The sequence below is a fragment of the Mus pahari genome, chromosome 9 (genome assembly GCF_900095145.1).
Source record: "Mus pahari chromosome 9, PAHARI_EIJ_v1.1, whole genome shotgun sequence".
Classification (NCBI taxonomy): domain Eukaryota; kingdom Metazoa; phylum Chordata; class Mammalia; order Rodentia; family Muridae; genus Mus; species Mus pahari.
In genome coordinates this window covers 9,753,678-9,768,281 of record NC_034598.1, presented here as the reverse complement: position 1 = coordinate 9,768,281, position 14,604 = coordinate 9,753,678, and the positions used below count along the sequence as shown (strand labels likewise).

The following is a 14,604-nucleotide window of genomic DNA, read 5'->3' as shown; positions in this document are numbered from 1 at the left end:
TTTCTTTGTAGCTCAGCCTGGCCTCGAACTGTCTAATCATGTACCCAAGAAAAACCCTGAACCCCCATTCTTCCTACCTCGGTCTCCCAAGTGTTGGGATTACAGGGATACACCTACACATGGAACAGAAGTAAACTCTTATAGTCTAAATTCTGTGATGTTAGACAGTTTTCTGAAGACATCTATAACTCACTAAGATGTCCAGGGCTTTGGCTATTCGAGAGAAAGACCATTTGCTTTCAAACCCAGTTCGTCTGGAACTGGCTGCCAAGCTCAGCGGGCCTGGGATGGTCCTCCCACGTCCCCTCTTTCCCCCCAACCTCACTTCCCCACACCCCCGACCTCAACAGCGTGGTCCTCCAAGGCACCGCGTCCAGCAGGTGTCGCTGTGAGGTCGCCACCGGGCTCGGATGCGCCTAGGGGTCCACTCTCTCTGCGTGGGCGTGGGCGGAAGGGGCGGGGCAGGCGCGGAGGTGGCTCCCGCCTGCGGTCGGCGCGGTCCGGGGAGGGACCAGCGGAGTGCGCAGGTGAGTGCGCCCCTGCTGGCCCGCCGGCTCAGCCCCTCGCCGGGCGCTTCGCCCTCGGCTGGCTTCTGCCCTGCAGCGCCCCGGCCGTCTCTGCGAACCGTTCCCGTTCCGCAGAGTTGGGGTTGCCTCGGGACGCCTCTCGAACCCCGGGACCGTGGGAATTGAGCTGGCCCAGGCTGTGCGTCCCCGGGCTTGGGGGCAGCTAGCTGCCGACACACTGACTCGGGGCTGGGCGGCGTGGGAGTGTCCAGTTTCCTTTGACCTTGGGGGAATCTGGGGAGGTTCGGGATGGGAGGGTTCCAGGGGAGCCCGATCTTCTCTGGAAGTCCGCTTCCGACGTTCGCAGAAGGGAAGGGTTTCGTAGCTGTAGACCCAACCAACTGGAGGCCAGGCCCGGGTCTTACAGAGCGGTGACGCGCTGAGGAACGCAGATCCACTCCCAGTGTAGTGCAGGTCAAGGGCAGCTTTGCCTGTGTATCCTAAACACTGCTCTTCTGCCAGTCTTAGCCTTCCTTACCAGAGTCTATCGCTTTATAAAAATGTCACCCGAAACGCACCTTACGGGCTTTCTTTCCTAGTCATCTCTAGTGCAAACTGCCGTCCAGGAGATTTTGTAATAAGGACTCCTGCCGGGTTACTTTCCTACTAAAACTCTCGGGCTGCCTGGGTCACCTCCAGCCTTTTTTAAAGGCGGTCCCGTTGTGGCCGGCATCTTACTCACTTTTATAACGAAAGATGTCCTTGAACACCTGAGCTCCTGCCGCTTTCCCAGATGCTTGGATCATAGGCTTGCAACAGTGTTCCTAGCTTCTGCAAGTTTTTAATTACCAGGCACTATTTCTGTGCACGTGAGATAAATAAAACAGGGATGAAGAAGAAGTCTAGTCTTGTGGAGTGTATGCACATGCAGACAGCATCCGGTAAATTACACAGCAGCCTGTGATTAGCTCTGGGGGTGGGGTAAGTGTGGTAAAGGGGACCGATTGGCAAGGTGGAGATTTTCAAGGTGGAGTTGCATTGGAATAGTTGGAATGGAATGGGTAGGCCCCGCCGAGGGGATGCTTGAGCCTAGACGTGAAGGTGAGTTTCCTTGCATATACCCAGATGAGAGTGTTCTAGGCCTGTCTGGAACAAAGGTCCCTGGTTTGGCCAGGTTTGGCCAGAATGTGTCCCCCAAGTTTCATGTGCTGGGAATTTGGTCATGAAGGTTCTTCCTGCCGAATGGACAAGTCTGTTCAGGGATTAGTGGTTATTAAGGGAGCGCATGGCTTTGTTATGAGAATAGGCTCTCTCTGGCATGCTTACACTATCTCCTTATCTTCCACCTTGTGATACAGCAAGAAGCCCTTTCACCAAATGGCAGCTTCTAAAGCTCACAGAAGGGAAGGGTAGTTTGTTTAGGGGGAGAAGAGGGTTAGAGGCAGTTGACTTGAATTTCCCAGACTCTAGAGGCATGAGTAAAAAACCTCTGTCCTTTATCATCACCCCAGCTCTAATTCAGCTGTAGCCATGGAAAGCACTCTAAGGATAATCCCTTGTGTGTGAGGATCATGAAGACAGTGTGGCAGGGGCTGAAGCTGACCAAGTAAGACGAACGGTTGTCATTGTTCAGGTTTTGTTTACTTTGGGTTTTGTGTGAGAGGGTGTGGTGTAGCTGTCTCATTTAGGGCTGAGCGGATAACAGGCACTTAAGTCCCCGTACTTTAATCAGTTTATACTTTAGCTGATGCTTACTGCAAAGAGAAGCTTTTCTGACTAATTTCTGGGTGTATATGTACGTATGTAGAAGGCACTTTGACACCATATTTGTGTAGCAAACCAACAAGAGGTTGCCCCAGGATCTTCCCAGCCACGGACTTTTGGGCCAGGTTTACAGTAGCACATTTCTCAATTCTCCTGCTGTTGAAACAGGCTCTCATTAAGTTACCCAGGCTGGCTGTGGCCATACTCTGGCCTAAGCAGCCATTGAACTTCACACCGTCCTGCCCCACCGGTCCCAGAAGTGTTCTTTTCTTTTGAGAGCTTTGGAGGAGCTGGTAGTATAGTCTTGCCTGGTAGTTCACACTGGCCTGAACTTTTACCATGCCAAGCCTGAAGTCGTATTCACCCCCTGAAACCCATGCCAGAAAGCCAGATGTGTGGTGTGAGTGTGTAATCCTAGTACTCTGTTGCCAAGTTGAGTGACAGAGACAAGAGAATTAGTCTAGATTACACAATATGGTGGAAACGAGAGACCTTGACTCAAAAGAGCCCAGCCTCCTGAGAGGTGCCCTCGACCCTCCACATGCAGTGCTGTGGTGTGCCTGCACCCTGACTTATATACACCATATATACAAACAACAGTAATTGATTGACATGAATAATGAAACTGTCCAGGAGTGGACACCTGTAGTCTCCAGTCACCAGCACTTGGGAGGCAGAAGAGTCTCAGGGCAGCCTAGAGAATTTGAGCTACCTGAGACCCTGTCTCAAAGCAAGGCAGTGGAAAGTCATGAGAAGCTGGACGTAGCGTGACATGCTTGTATTCCCAGCGTATGGGAGCCCCGGGGAGGAGGACTGTGAACCAAAGGACAACAGGGCTGTATAACAAGACCTTGCCTTGAAAAGAAAGAAAGAAAAGCTACTAGCTTCTGTTTCGAGTCCCCAGACAGATGATGGTACGGTAACTGAGATGAAGAAGGCTCCAGGTTCAGTAGGTCTGACATCACGAGTTTGGTTCTGGGTATGGTCTTATCAGACACTTAGACATTGTGTCTGTAGGCCTCAGCGTATAGCCATACCCACAGCTATGATTTATTACAACATGGGTTTATGAAGCAAAGTAAGGAAGAGGGAAAGACATGGGCTAAAAGAAGGGAACCAGGCCTGGTGTTATCTACAACTCCGCCTTGGTATCACGCAGGAAGCATGGAATTCCTCCACAGCAACTTAGGGCAGGCTTCCAGGAGAAAAGCTGAGTAAGTGTTCAGCGTGAAGCAGACCACAGTCTCAGTATAGTGAGCCACTTCAGTTTGGAGAATGTGGGACACTCTGCTGAAGTCCAGTTTCACAGTCACTAGTCAGCACAGGCCTGGCAGCAGGCCGTTTACAAGCAGCAGTCAGGGGTCCTCTGGGCTGACTCTGCTCAGGTGGACAAGGATAGTAATCCTTACCTGTAAACCCAGTACAAGAGGCCAAGGCAGGGGGAACAAAAGTTCAGGGGTAGCCTTTGCTAACATGGTGAATTTAAATACACCAAACCTTGCCTCAAAAGGGAGGCATGGGGGTGCAAAGGCAAAGGACATATTGGCGCTACCAGAATCTGGAAAGGGACAAATGGTAAGGGTGGCAGAAGAGTTGGGACAGTCAGGAGGCCACACCAAAGGAAAAGAAATCGTGTGTGTGTGTGTGTGTGTGTGTGTGTGTGTGTGTGTGTGTGATATGGAAGCTAGGTGAGGTTGTTGGAACTCTGTCACTCCATCACTATCTACCTGAGACTGGTCTCTCACTGAACCTGAAGCTCACCATCATTACTAGGCTGGGTGGCTGGCTGGTTAGCGAGCTCTCCCAATGTCTGTGTCTCCCAAAGCGTGGATCGTAGGCATGCACAGCTATGCTCAGCCTATTAAATGGGAGGGGGTTCTTGTTTGCTCACCAAGCACCATTAGTTAGCACTGAGTCATCTCCCCGGCCCTAGTTTGTTCTGTGTACCGTGTAAGATGGGCTCTCCTGTATGTGTCTCCCTATCTGACCTGGAATGTGCTGTGAGATTGGCCTGGCCTCAGACTCACAGTGCTCCTGTCTTGTCTCCTAAGAGCTGAGATTACTGGCACGGTGCCTTCTGCCCCAGTTGGGTTTTTGTTGTTGTTGTTTTAGTTTGGTTTGGATTGTTTGTTTTATTTTTGGATCCCAGACTGACCTTGAACTCCTGAGCCTTTATTCCCAAAGTGCTGAAAATGCATACACACCCCAAGCAGCAGTCTGTTCTTCACATGGGTGGGACTACCCAGCATTCCCTGCTTTGACTTAAGAGGAGCTCAGCAGTCTGCTCCATCACGTTTTCAGATACCTCACTCCCTACTCAGGGCTCTCCCAACTAGCTCTGGATTCTCCTGGTCCTCCCTTGGGGCCTGTTCTCTGCTGGCATCTACAAATGGTCACCATCTCTGGCAAAAACCAGACTGATGCCTTCCCTCCATCTTAACGTTTTTATATATTTCTATATAGACGTCCATTGTTTGGGATGTTTGCCTGCTGGGAGATGAGGGAGAGGGAGTGAGTCGCTAATAGAGATAACATTTGGCTTTGAAACATTTATGAGATACACAGACACACACACACATATACATAGAAACATGATTTAAGGTCGTATCTTCGGCTAGGTTTCCTAGTACAGGTAAATACTCTTCTGCCTGTGGGGCTGGAGAGATGGCTCAGTGAGTAACACTGGCTGCTCTTTCAGAGGATTCAGTTCAGTTCCCAGTACCTACGTGGTGGTTCACAGTAATTCCAGGAACAATCACTTGTGGCCTCTATGGGCACTTCACATACACGGGGCACAGATACACACGTGTATAGAGGGCACATGCAGACAGCACCCACACAAGTAAAATCAAAGTGAACAAATCTTTAAAAATTCGGCCAATGATGGCTACAGAAAGAAACACATCCAGATATCCCTGAAAGGAAAGAGCTGTATGCTGTGGAGTGGGGGCTTTTAACACTTATTCCTTTATGTAGTGCTTGCACACTTGTGAGTGTAGTGGCCAGAGGACAGTTTGCAGGGGTCACCTCTCTCCTTTCTACCACATGGTTCTGGGGACTGAACTTTGGCTGTCAGGCCAGGTTGTTGACAGTATCCTTTTTTTTTTTTTTTTTTTTTTTAAGATTTATTTATTTACTATATGTAAGTACACTGTAGCTGTCTTCAGACACTCCAGAAGAGGGAGTCAGATCTTGTTACGGATGGTTATGAGCCACCATGTGGTTGCTAGGATTTGAACTCCAGACCTTTGGAAGAGCAGTCGGGTGCTCTTACCCACTGAGCCATCTTACCAGCCCCTGGTGACAGTATCCTTAACTGCTGAGCCATCCCACATGAACTGCAGCATCTCGAGCTCCTGCTGTTCCAGCACAGAAAATGCACTGCTTCCATTTCCTTTTATTTTTCATTGCTAGGACTAAATAGGGCCTTGTACATGCTAGGCAAACAGTCCACAACTGGGCTACTTCCCAGCGTAGAAATATGCTACTTTCTTTCCTTATTCTAAGCCTATAAAATTAAAATTCTTTTTTGTGTAGGTCTCTATTAAGTGGGAATGCACTGGACTATCATGCCAGACATGGCACCTGTGCCTGTACCCTTAGCACTTTGAAGCTGAGGCAAAAGGATCGCTCATCATCTGAGACAAGTGTGGTCCATGAGTGAGTTCCAGAGCAGCCTGTGCTTCAGAGGGAGACCCTGTCTCAAAAGGCGAAACAAGAGGCTGGGAATAGATGGTTCAGTGGTTAAGAACACTTGTTGAGGGACAGGTGTGGATTAAAGGACATGCCTTTAATCTCAGCACTTGGGAGGCAGAGGCAGGCAGATCTCTGAATTCAAGGCCAACCTGGTCTACTAGATTAGTTCTGGGATAGCCAGAGCTACACCGAGAAATCCAGTCTCAGAAAACCAAAACAACAACAACAAGAGCACTCATCACTCTTAGAGCCTCGGTTCAATTCCCAGCTCATCTTGGTTCCAGCTCCAGGCTGTGACACCTTCCTGGCTGCCACCGGTTCCAGGCATGCAGTGGTGCACAGACACGCAGCCAAAACAGATGCATAAATAAAGTAATATATAGTATATATTTTTTCTTTTTTATCTTTTTAATTTTACTTTTATCTTTTTCTCTATTTTTCCTTTATTAAGGGGCTAGAGTGTTGGCTCAGTGGTTAAGAACACTTTGATCTTGCAGAGGGCCAGGGCTGGGTTTCCAGCCTGTACATGATAGCTCACAGCCATCTGTAACTGCAGTTTCAGGAGATTCAGCACCGTTTTCTGACTCCTGAGGGCACCAGGTAGACACACGGTACACATAAATATATACAAGCAAGACACTCATACACATAAACTAAACAAAGCTAGAAAAAGAAAATTTCAAAAAAAAGAAAACCCTACTGGCTTTGCTTAGCTATTCCTTTGACAGTACATAAAAAAAATTAAATTAAAAAAACAAAAACCAACCATGAGCCCTGAAATTCTTGTCATTTAGGATTTAGTTGGGGTTCCAAGGATGGTGGAGTCAGAGGTAAGCCTGTGCTGGTTGCTTATTTTACACTCTAAAGACTAACCACAAGTTAGGAGTGGCTGCCTGTGTGTTTGCTGTGAGCCACACAGACATTGTTATCAGCCTTGAAATGAATGGAAACTAGGAAGGGAAATCATGAGGCTCATTCTCAAAGAAATAAAGGCAGTGAGTCTCAGACCCCAGATATGAGGAGGATGCCAACCAGTTGGTCAGGGTTTATGTGTGTATTATTTAAGCTTATGAAATCTTTTATCTCATTAGCAAATCATGGTCTTTAGAACCTTCTTGTCTGATGTGCTCCACACGCCTTTCATCCTAGCCCTCAAGAGGCAGAGGTAGGATCTCTGAGTTCGAGGCCAACCTGGCTTAGGTAGTGAGTTCCAGGACAGCCAGGGCTAAGTAGAGAGGCCCTGTCTCAGATAGATAGATAGACAGACAGATAGATAGATAGATAGATAGATAGATAGATAGATAGATAGATAGATAGATAGATAGATAGATAGATGAGAGAAGGAAGGAAGGAAGGAAAGAGAGAAAGAAAAGAAAAGAAAAAGCCATTTATATTGTGATTATTCTAGGAGGAGGCCTGCCACTGCTGTAATAAGATGGTTTCTGTTGCATTTGCAGTGACCAGGATTTGATTGCTCTCTGGGGTGTCCAGAAATGATTGCCTAGTTTGTGGGCTCCAGCCCCTCCCCCTTGTAGAGTTCTACTGAACAGTGACAAGGAGATTCGAGCCCTGGACATGCAGAGCTGTCAGTTCTGCTCACCTTGTGCTGCTCTGACTTCCCAGGATCTAGGTAGAAATAAAGTTGGGAGAGTCGCTGTCTGTGGATTTTATGAACTTTGTTCTTGTTTTTCCAGACAGGATTCCTTTGTGTAGCCCTGGCTGGCCTGGAATTTGCCTATAGGTCAAGCTGACTTGGAACTTGGAGCTCCTCCTGCCTCTGCATCCAGACTGCCTGGATGAAAGGTGTGCACTACCATGTCCAGTCTATTTTATTTTTTTAAACAAACCATCAATAACTACTATTAATATTTTTCAGTTGTGATCAGTACCCAGGGCTCTTTGGGGTGAGGAAGAAGAACGAAACCAGTGTTTTCCGTAGGTTTTGTGCCTCACTCGACCTGAGACAGTCCTGCGGGCAAGCAGGTTGATTGCAGCTAGGAAGCTCCCCCAGTGTGCTTGGCTCTCAGCCTGCGGACTGACCCAGCCCTGCACAGGGAGGTGGCGATGCAGTGCTAGTTATGTAGTGCCTGAGGCGTGTTCATGCCTGTGTGCACAGCCTGTGTGCACAGCTCTGCAGCACCGTGACAATGCGCCACTGTTTTCCTTTGCAGGTCTGAGCAGCATGGCTGTGCCCGGTGTCAGACTGCTCACGGGTGCTCTAAGGAAGCCAGATGCCTGGGCCAGACTCTGGGGAGTGATTCAGGGGACATCGTCACACAAACTTTGTGCTTCCTGGAACCGATACTTGTATTTCTCCAGTACCAAGTTAAACACATCAAATTATAAAACACTTTTCCGTAACATTTTCTCTCTGCGACTCCCAGAGCTTTTACTATCTCCAGAATATATTTTTCCATTTTCTATACGACTCAAAAGCAATATAAACTCCAAAAAATCTACGAAAAAGACCCTGCAAAAAGAGGCAGACGAAGAGGACTCCGACGAGGAGACCAGTCACCCCGAGAGGAGCGAACAGGAGGAGGAGCTTGAGGATGAGCCCGGTGTGGTGAAGGACTACAAAGACCTGGAAAAGGTGGTGCAGTCCTTCCGGTACGACGTCATCCTGAAGACAGGCCTTGACGTGGGGAGAAAGTGAGTATAAGGAACCACCTGTCTGCCTGGAGGGATGCCACGTGCCTGTCACTTGGTGTCCTCTGTCATGGGGAGTAATAACCATAGGTGTGAAAGGACTTTACAGGTGACCTATTCCCGTTAGGTTTCTCTTTTTTTCTCCACAGTGCTGGGGATTGAACCCAGAGCCTTGTACATGGTAGGCGAGCGTTCTACCACTGAACCATGCCTCTATCCCTAGTGATAACCTCTTATAGAGAAAGCATACATAGCTACAGAAAACCACTGGGATTTCGCATATACTGCAGCATGAGAAAGTACATCCCAGAGTCAAGCAGAGGAATAGGAGGCCATGGTTAGGAACACAGGTCATGGGGCTATTGTGTTAGCTCAGCGGGTAGTACCTGTCGTCACGTCTGACAGCCCAAGTTCAATTCCTGGGGTCCACAGAGGATAAGGAAAGAACTGACACAGTGGTCACAGATACATGTGCCAGGGCAGACGTGCACTCGCACGTGCACGTGCACACACTAAACCAGAATGCAATTTCTGGGCCACTGAGGTTGTCCTCTGGCCTGCACAGACTCACTGTGACTATGCATTCTCAAAGATGCACATAAAGGACTGCAGTCCGACCTACCGCTCTGGGCCATGCCTGCAGTCCCAGCATATGTGGGGCTACGTCAGGAGACAGTTGGAAGCCGACCTGAACTACCTATTGAGAGGCTGTCTGAGGAAACAGAGAGTGGGTTCTTGGACCAGACTGTTGTCTTAGACGCCCGGTGAGCGACCTCCTGTCCACTGGAATATCTCTACTGCGATTGGGACTGACAGCGCTACTTTAGACGGTCAAATGTCCATGTGTGACAGGCGCCATGTGCAGACCCTCTCATGTGGACTCAAGACTGCATTGTGAAGTTGGTTCTGTCCTTGCAGCTTTGTGGGTTCTACCTTCAACCCCCCCCCCTTACCCTTTAAAGCCACATTATCACTCTATAGCCCATGCTGGCCTACAACTCACCGAAATTCTCCTGCTTCAGCCTCCCAAGTGCTGGGATGCAGGTGTAGGCAGGTAGGATTAAGGTCTGTGTCCAGCACTGGGCCCGGGCCCAGCGTGCAGTAGGCTGTCATGCATGGATTTGAGCTGTGACAAACACCGTGTCACATTCAGTGCCTGCACAGAGGTGGGAGGAAGGATGTTGAGGTGCCTTTAGTGCCACCATTCTCTCTGCTGGGTGCTGGTAGTGACCAGAGTGTGGGTTCACTCTTTGTTCTCTGTCACCGATGGGGACATACAAGGTAAGAGCAAATTTAAGATTTCCGTAGGTAGTTTGTATCTTTTGTGGCATCACTAATTGTGTACTGTTTAAATCCACAGAACATATAAGACTGTCGGCCCAGCTTTGAGCATCCTGATCAGGATTGCTGGTAGCTGTCTGACATCTGGCCAACTCCTCTAGGGCCTGAACGCTGGCTGCTCACTTTATAAGCAGAACCAGGTGTCAGTCATCTGGAGTCAGGTCACCAGGGGGTTAAATTCAGAGGTGAATGGCCGTCCTATTGGAATTACTCCGCCTTCGGCGCACACAGACAGTCCCATATGTGTGGTGCCTGGTTTTGTACTCGGAGTGCCAAGCAGGCAGCTGAGGGGCAGGAAACCCCCACTCATCTGACCATTGTGACTCGCTGAGCTACTGCCGTGCAGTTGCTTCTAAAACCCCACGCAGCAGCCACCTGCCTGAGAAGCAGCAAGCCTTTTCAGACTCAGAAGTGCCCTGTGGTCTCCTGTTAGACTCGCGTCAGTGATGGTCGCTTTCACTTCGTGACTTTCATCCAAGCGCAGGGTGCTGTGGGGACTCACCAAGCAGACGCTAACAACAGCTGCTTTTCTCAAAGCTATGTGATCATTGAGTGATTTCAATTTTAAGTGTTTTTTTTTTTTTCTTTTTAATAGCAAAGTAGAAGATGCATTCTACAAAGGTGAACTCAGACTGAATGGGGAAAAGTTGTGGAAGAAAAGCAGAACGGTGAGCCACTCCGCCGCCATGACAGCCCCATGGCCCTGTCTGTTGCTCTGCTACTCAGTGCAGTCCCTGTGACTCCCTGGGGGCCCTGGGGCCTTCTTGGAGGTCCTCTGTGTCCTGGTCATGCTGGTGGGAACCACCTACAGGCCACTGTCTCTTCTCAGCCATTGAGACCAGAGAATTTGGAATTGGTCACCATCAGGGCTACGGCCATCCATTACTCAGATATCTAGGTATTAACGTTAGCTCCATGGAATCATGGCAAGTAGATGACAAGGGAAAGGTTGGCCAAGCGGTCACCTGAGCAGGGTGTGACTCTGGTCACTTCAGCAGAGGCTCGCTCTCCCTGGAGCTCTGCTTTCTGACAGGCAGCCTGCAAAAAAGATGCCCCACGTTTTCCAACAAGTTCGTATTAGCACTACTAACTGAAAGACATCTAACCAGGGTGCTGACGCCTTGTCACCCCAGCACGGAGTGGAAGGAAGGCTGAGGCCAGAGTGTGGGTCCCAGGTCAGCCAGGGCTGCACAGTGAGCCCGTGTCTCAAAACATAAACCACACAAAACCCCAACTGAGAAAAGGAGGTACTTCCAACATTTGCTGTGTAACAAGTCTCTCTGTCTGCCTGTCTCTCTCTCTCACACACAGATACACACAAACATATACACACTCATGTAAAAGTAAAATTCTGTTAAACAGTGTTCTTAGTGCACATATGTAAAGCAGCACGTGGAAATGGAGATCAGGAGTTCTGGGTTAGCCTGGGCTACCTGAGACGCTGTCTACACACACACACACACACACACACACACACACACACACTGGAAGACAGAGTCAGGAAGACTGCCACAGATTCAGCCAGCCAAATCTGCTCATCTCATCTAGTTCCAGGCAGCCAAGACTATATATATATATATATATTTTTTTTTTTTTTTTTTTTTTTGGTTTTTCAAGACAGGGTTTCTCTGTGTAGCCCTGGCTGTCCTGGAACTCACTCTGTAGACCAGGTTGGCCTCGAACTAAGTAATCTGTCTGCCTCTGCCTCCCGAGTGCTGGGATTAAAGGCGTGTGCCACCACGCCCGGCCTGCCAAGACTGTATCTTAACAAAACCAAATAATGTATTCATATATTCACATATGCTCCATATATTTTGAATTAAATGTCACTCATATTTATCTTAAAATAGGTTATTATGGGATATATTCAGCTTTCAAATGTATTTTACTCTTTGTGTTTGAGTGTCTTGCTTGTGTGCTCATGCGCATGCAGTTCCTGTGGCAGTCAGAGGACCCCCTGGTACTGCAGTTGCAGGTGGGTGGTTGTGAGCCACAGTGATTTCTGGGAACCAAACCAGTCTTCTGCAATAGCAACAGGCAGCTGGCCTGAAGATGCTCTTAACCGCTGGCCGCTCTCCAGCCTGTAGTCATCTTCTTCATGCCTTTTATACTTTGAATTTTATTTTTTTAATTTATTTTATGTATATAAATGCCTGCAAATATGTATGTGCATAATTGTGCCTGCTGCCCACAGAGGCCCCAAGAGGGTACCAAGTTTCCCAGAGCTGGAATTAAGGATGGTTGTAAGCCTCTGTGTGAGTGAGTGCTGGGCACCAAGTCCAAGTCTACAAGAGCAACAACTGCGCCTGGCTACCTCGCCAACTCTCCAGCTCTCCTCATTAGTTTCCTTCATGCCTTTTATTTTCCAGCTTAAAAAATATATTTAGTCGGGGAGTGGGGAGCGTAGGACATGCATGTCATAGCATGGATGTAGGTGGAGGTCAGAGGACAGCGTGAAGCAGTGGCTTCTTTCCCTCCAACCCTCCATGTTGGTTTCAGGGACGGAACTCAGGTTGTCAGCCGTGGCTGCAGGTGCTGGGCCGGGCTGCCTCAGCCTCCTTCTGAGCTACAGATAATGAGGTTTTTGTGTGTTTGAGACAGGGTCTCACGATGTAGACTAGGCTGGCCTGAACTCAGATCTGCCTGCCTTTGTCTCACGGATGTTAACCATGAGATCATCACTTAACAAAACTCAATAAGGAAAATGTAAGAAATCTTTAATTAAAAGTTTGAAAGTAGGCTGGCAAAATGGCTCAGTGGTTAAGAGCACTGACTGCTCTTCCAGAGGTCCTGAGTTCAAATCCCAGCAACCACATGGTGGCTCACAACCATCCATAACAAGATCTGATGCCCTCTTCTGGAGTGTCTGAAGACAGCTACAGTGTACTTACATATAATAAATAAATACATCTTTTAAAAAAAAAAAAAAGTTTGAAAGTGGGACTAGGGACGCAGCTCCCGTGTAGGGTGCCTGCCGAGCATGTGAAAGAAGCCCAGGTTCAGCATCTGGCAGGCAGAAGGGTCATCCCTGCTACCGAGTGACTCTGAGGCCAGCCTGAGATGTGTGACAACTGTCTGGGGATAGAGGGTGGCTTAAAACCTAATGCCCTTGCTTGGAAGCATAGCCCGTTAGCACTGAGGGGTGATGAGACGGGCGGTTTTGAGGGTGGGTTTTATTCTCCTTTCCTGTTCTGGAGACCTGCCAGGGCAGGATCTGAGCTACCTGGAGTTGCCATGGGGTGTGGAACAGGAAGTGTGTCTGTCTTGTGTGCGTTGGTGAACAATGAGACTTTGAGTGCCTGCTCCTGGGGGTCATTCAGACCATTGTTGCTGCCTGTGTGGACAGAGGGAGACGGCCTCTGTTCTTGTCTCAACTGTTAGGCCAGGGAGCTCTGATAACCTTGGCTGGCAGGTGCAGGATGACCCACCCGGCAGCCATTGTTCAGTGAGCTGCACAAAAGTCGCTGCTCCAGATGGGCCTTCTCCACCCTTCTCTATTGCTTTCTGGGCTGTGGCTGGGCTCACTTGCAAACTCCATAAGCCTGTTTTTCTTCCCCTGCTCTGAGGTATTGTTAGCTGCAGCCTAATTGCTCTGCTTCCTCCTGCCTTGGGTGTCCTGTGGCCTCAGCTGCTCTCCAGATTCCTCCCGAGGGTCAGCAAAGGCAGAGGCCAGCATTAACACTCGGCTGCCTTGGTACTAGGAAGCCTGGTAGCCATAGAAACTGCAGCTAAGCGGAGATTTGAAATGTAGATTTTTGAAATAGTCCTAACCCCAGCCAGTCTTGCTTTGTGTCTAAGAGGACCAGGCCTTGGATGGGACTAAATAAAGCATGCCCGCTAACCCAGCCTGCTCCGTGGAGCCAGAGCCTGGCTACGGGCCCTGAGGTCCAGCTTGTCTGCAGCTCAGTCCTCCTGTCCCCGCCTGCCACTGAGCAAAGCTTTTCTGTGTTCTGCAGACTAGGCGGGGTCCAGAGTGCACAGTGCTGTTAACCCTGCTCTGACGTGGTGGCTTGAGAAGTCACTCACCCTGCCTTAAACTCCCCTCCCAGGAGCCGGCTGGCCGCACTAAGGAAACATCACCTGAACCCCAGAAGGAAGAAATGTCATCATTTTTTTTTCCTTTCCCCCTTTAAACATTTTTATTAGCACATATTAATTATTCATAATAACATTTCATTATGGCATTTTTCATGCATGTGTGCAGTATGCTTTGATTGTATTCACCTCTCCATTAATCTCTTGGGCCCCACACCCCTGACTTCCTTCCTTTCCCCTTTATACTCTTGGAGTTTCTCCTCTTCCTCCTCCTCCTCCTCCTCCTCTTCCTCCTTTCCTGCCTCCTTCTCCTTTTTTTTCCCCTGTAATATGATCTCACTAAAAACTTGCAGCAATCTTCCTGCCTCAGCTGGGTTTATAGGCGTGAGCAACCATACCCAGCCTGAGAAACTGTTAGGGTTGGTGAGATGGCTCAGCCGACAGCTGTGCTTGCCTCCAAGCCTCGTAACTGCAGTTCCGTCCCTGAGCCCACGTGGTGAAGGGGAGAACTGCTCCGCAGAGTGTGCCCCACACCCCCAAAAACATGGTTTCTCTGTGTAGCCTTGGCTGTCCTGGAACACACTCTGTAGACCAGGCTGGCCTTGAACTCAGA

At 49.0% G+C, this 14,604-nt stretch overlaps 1 protein-coding gene across 2 annotated transcripts in view; it reads left to right on the top strand.

Moving 5' to 3' along the window:
* Positions 1 to 454: 454 nt before the first annotated feature.
* C9H6orf203 (chromosome 9 C6orf203 homolog) overlaps positions 455 to 14,604 on the top strand; it is a 16,332-nt gene continuing 2,182 nt past the window's right edge. The window contains exons 1-3 of one of the 2 annotated variants that reach the window (XM_021205561.2): positions 455 to 527; positions 8,138 to 8,618; positions 10,552 to 10,624. In XM_021205561.2, coding sequence (XP_021061220.1) covers positions 8,149 to 8,618; positions 10,552 to 10,624 — 543 coding nt within the window. In that variant the 5' untranslated portion in view covers positions 455 to 527; positions 8,138 to 8,148. Of the gene's footprint in view, positions 528 to 597; positions 706 to 8,137; positions 8,619 to 10,551; positions 10,625 to 14,604 lie in introns of those variants that run through there. The other variant, XM_029542692.1, reaches the window with a different exon arrangement.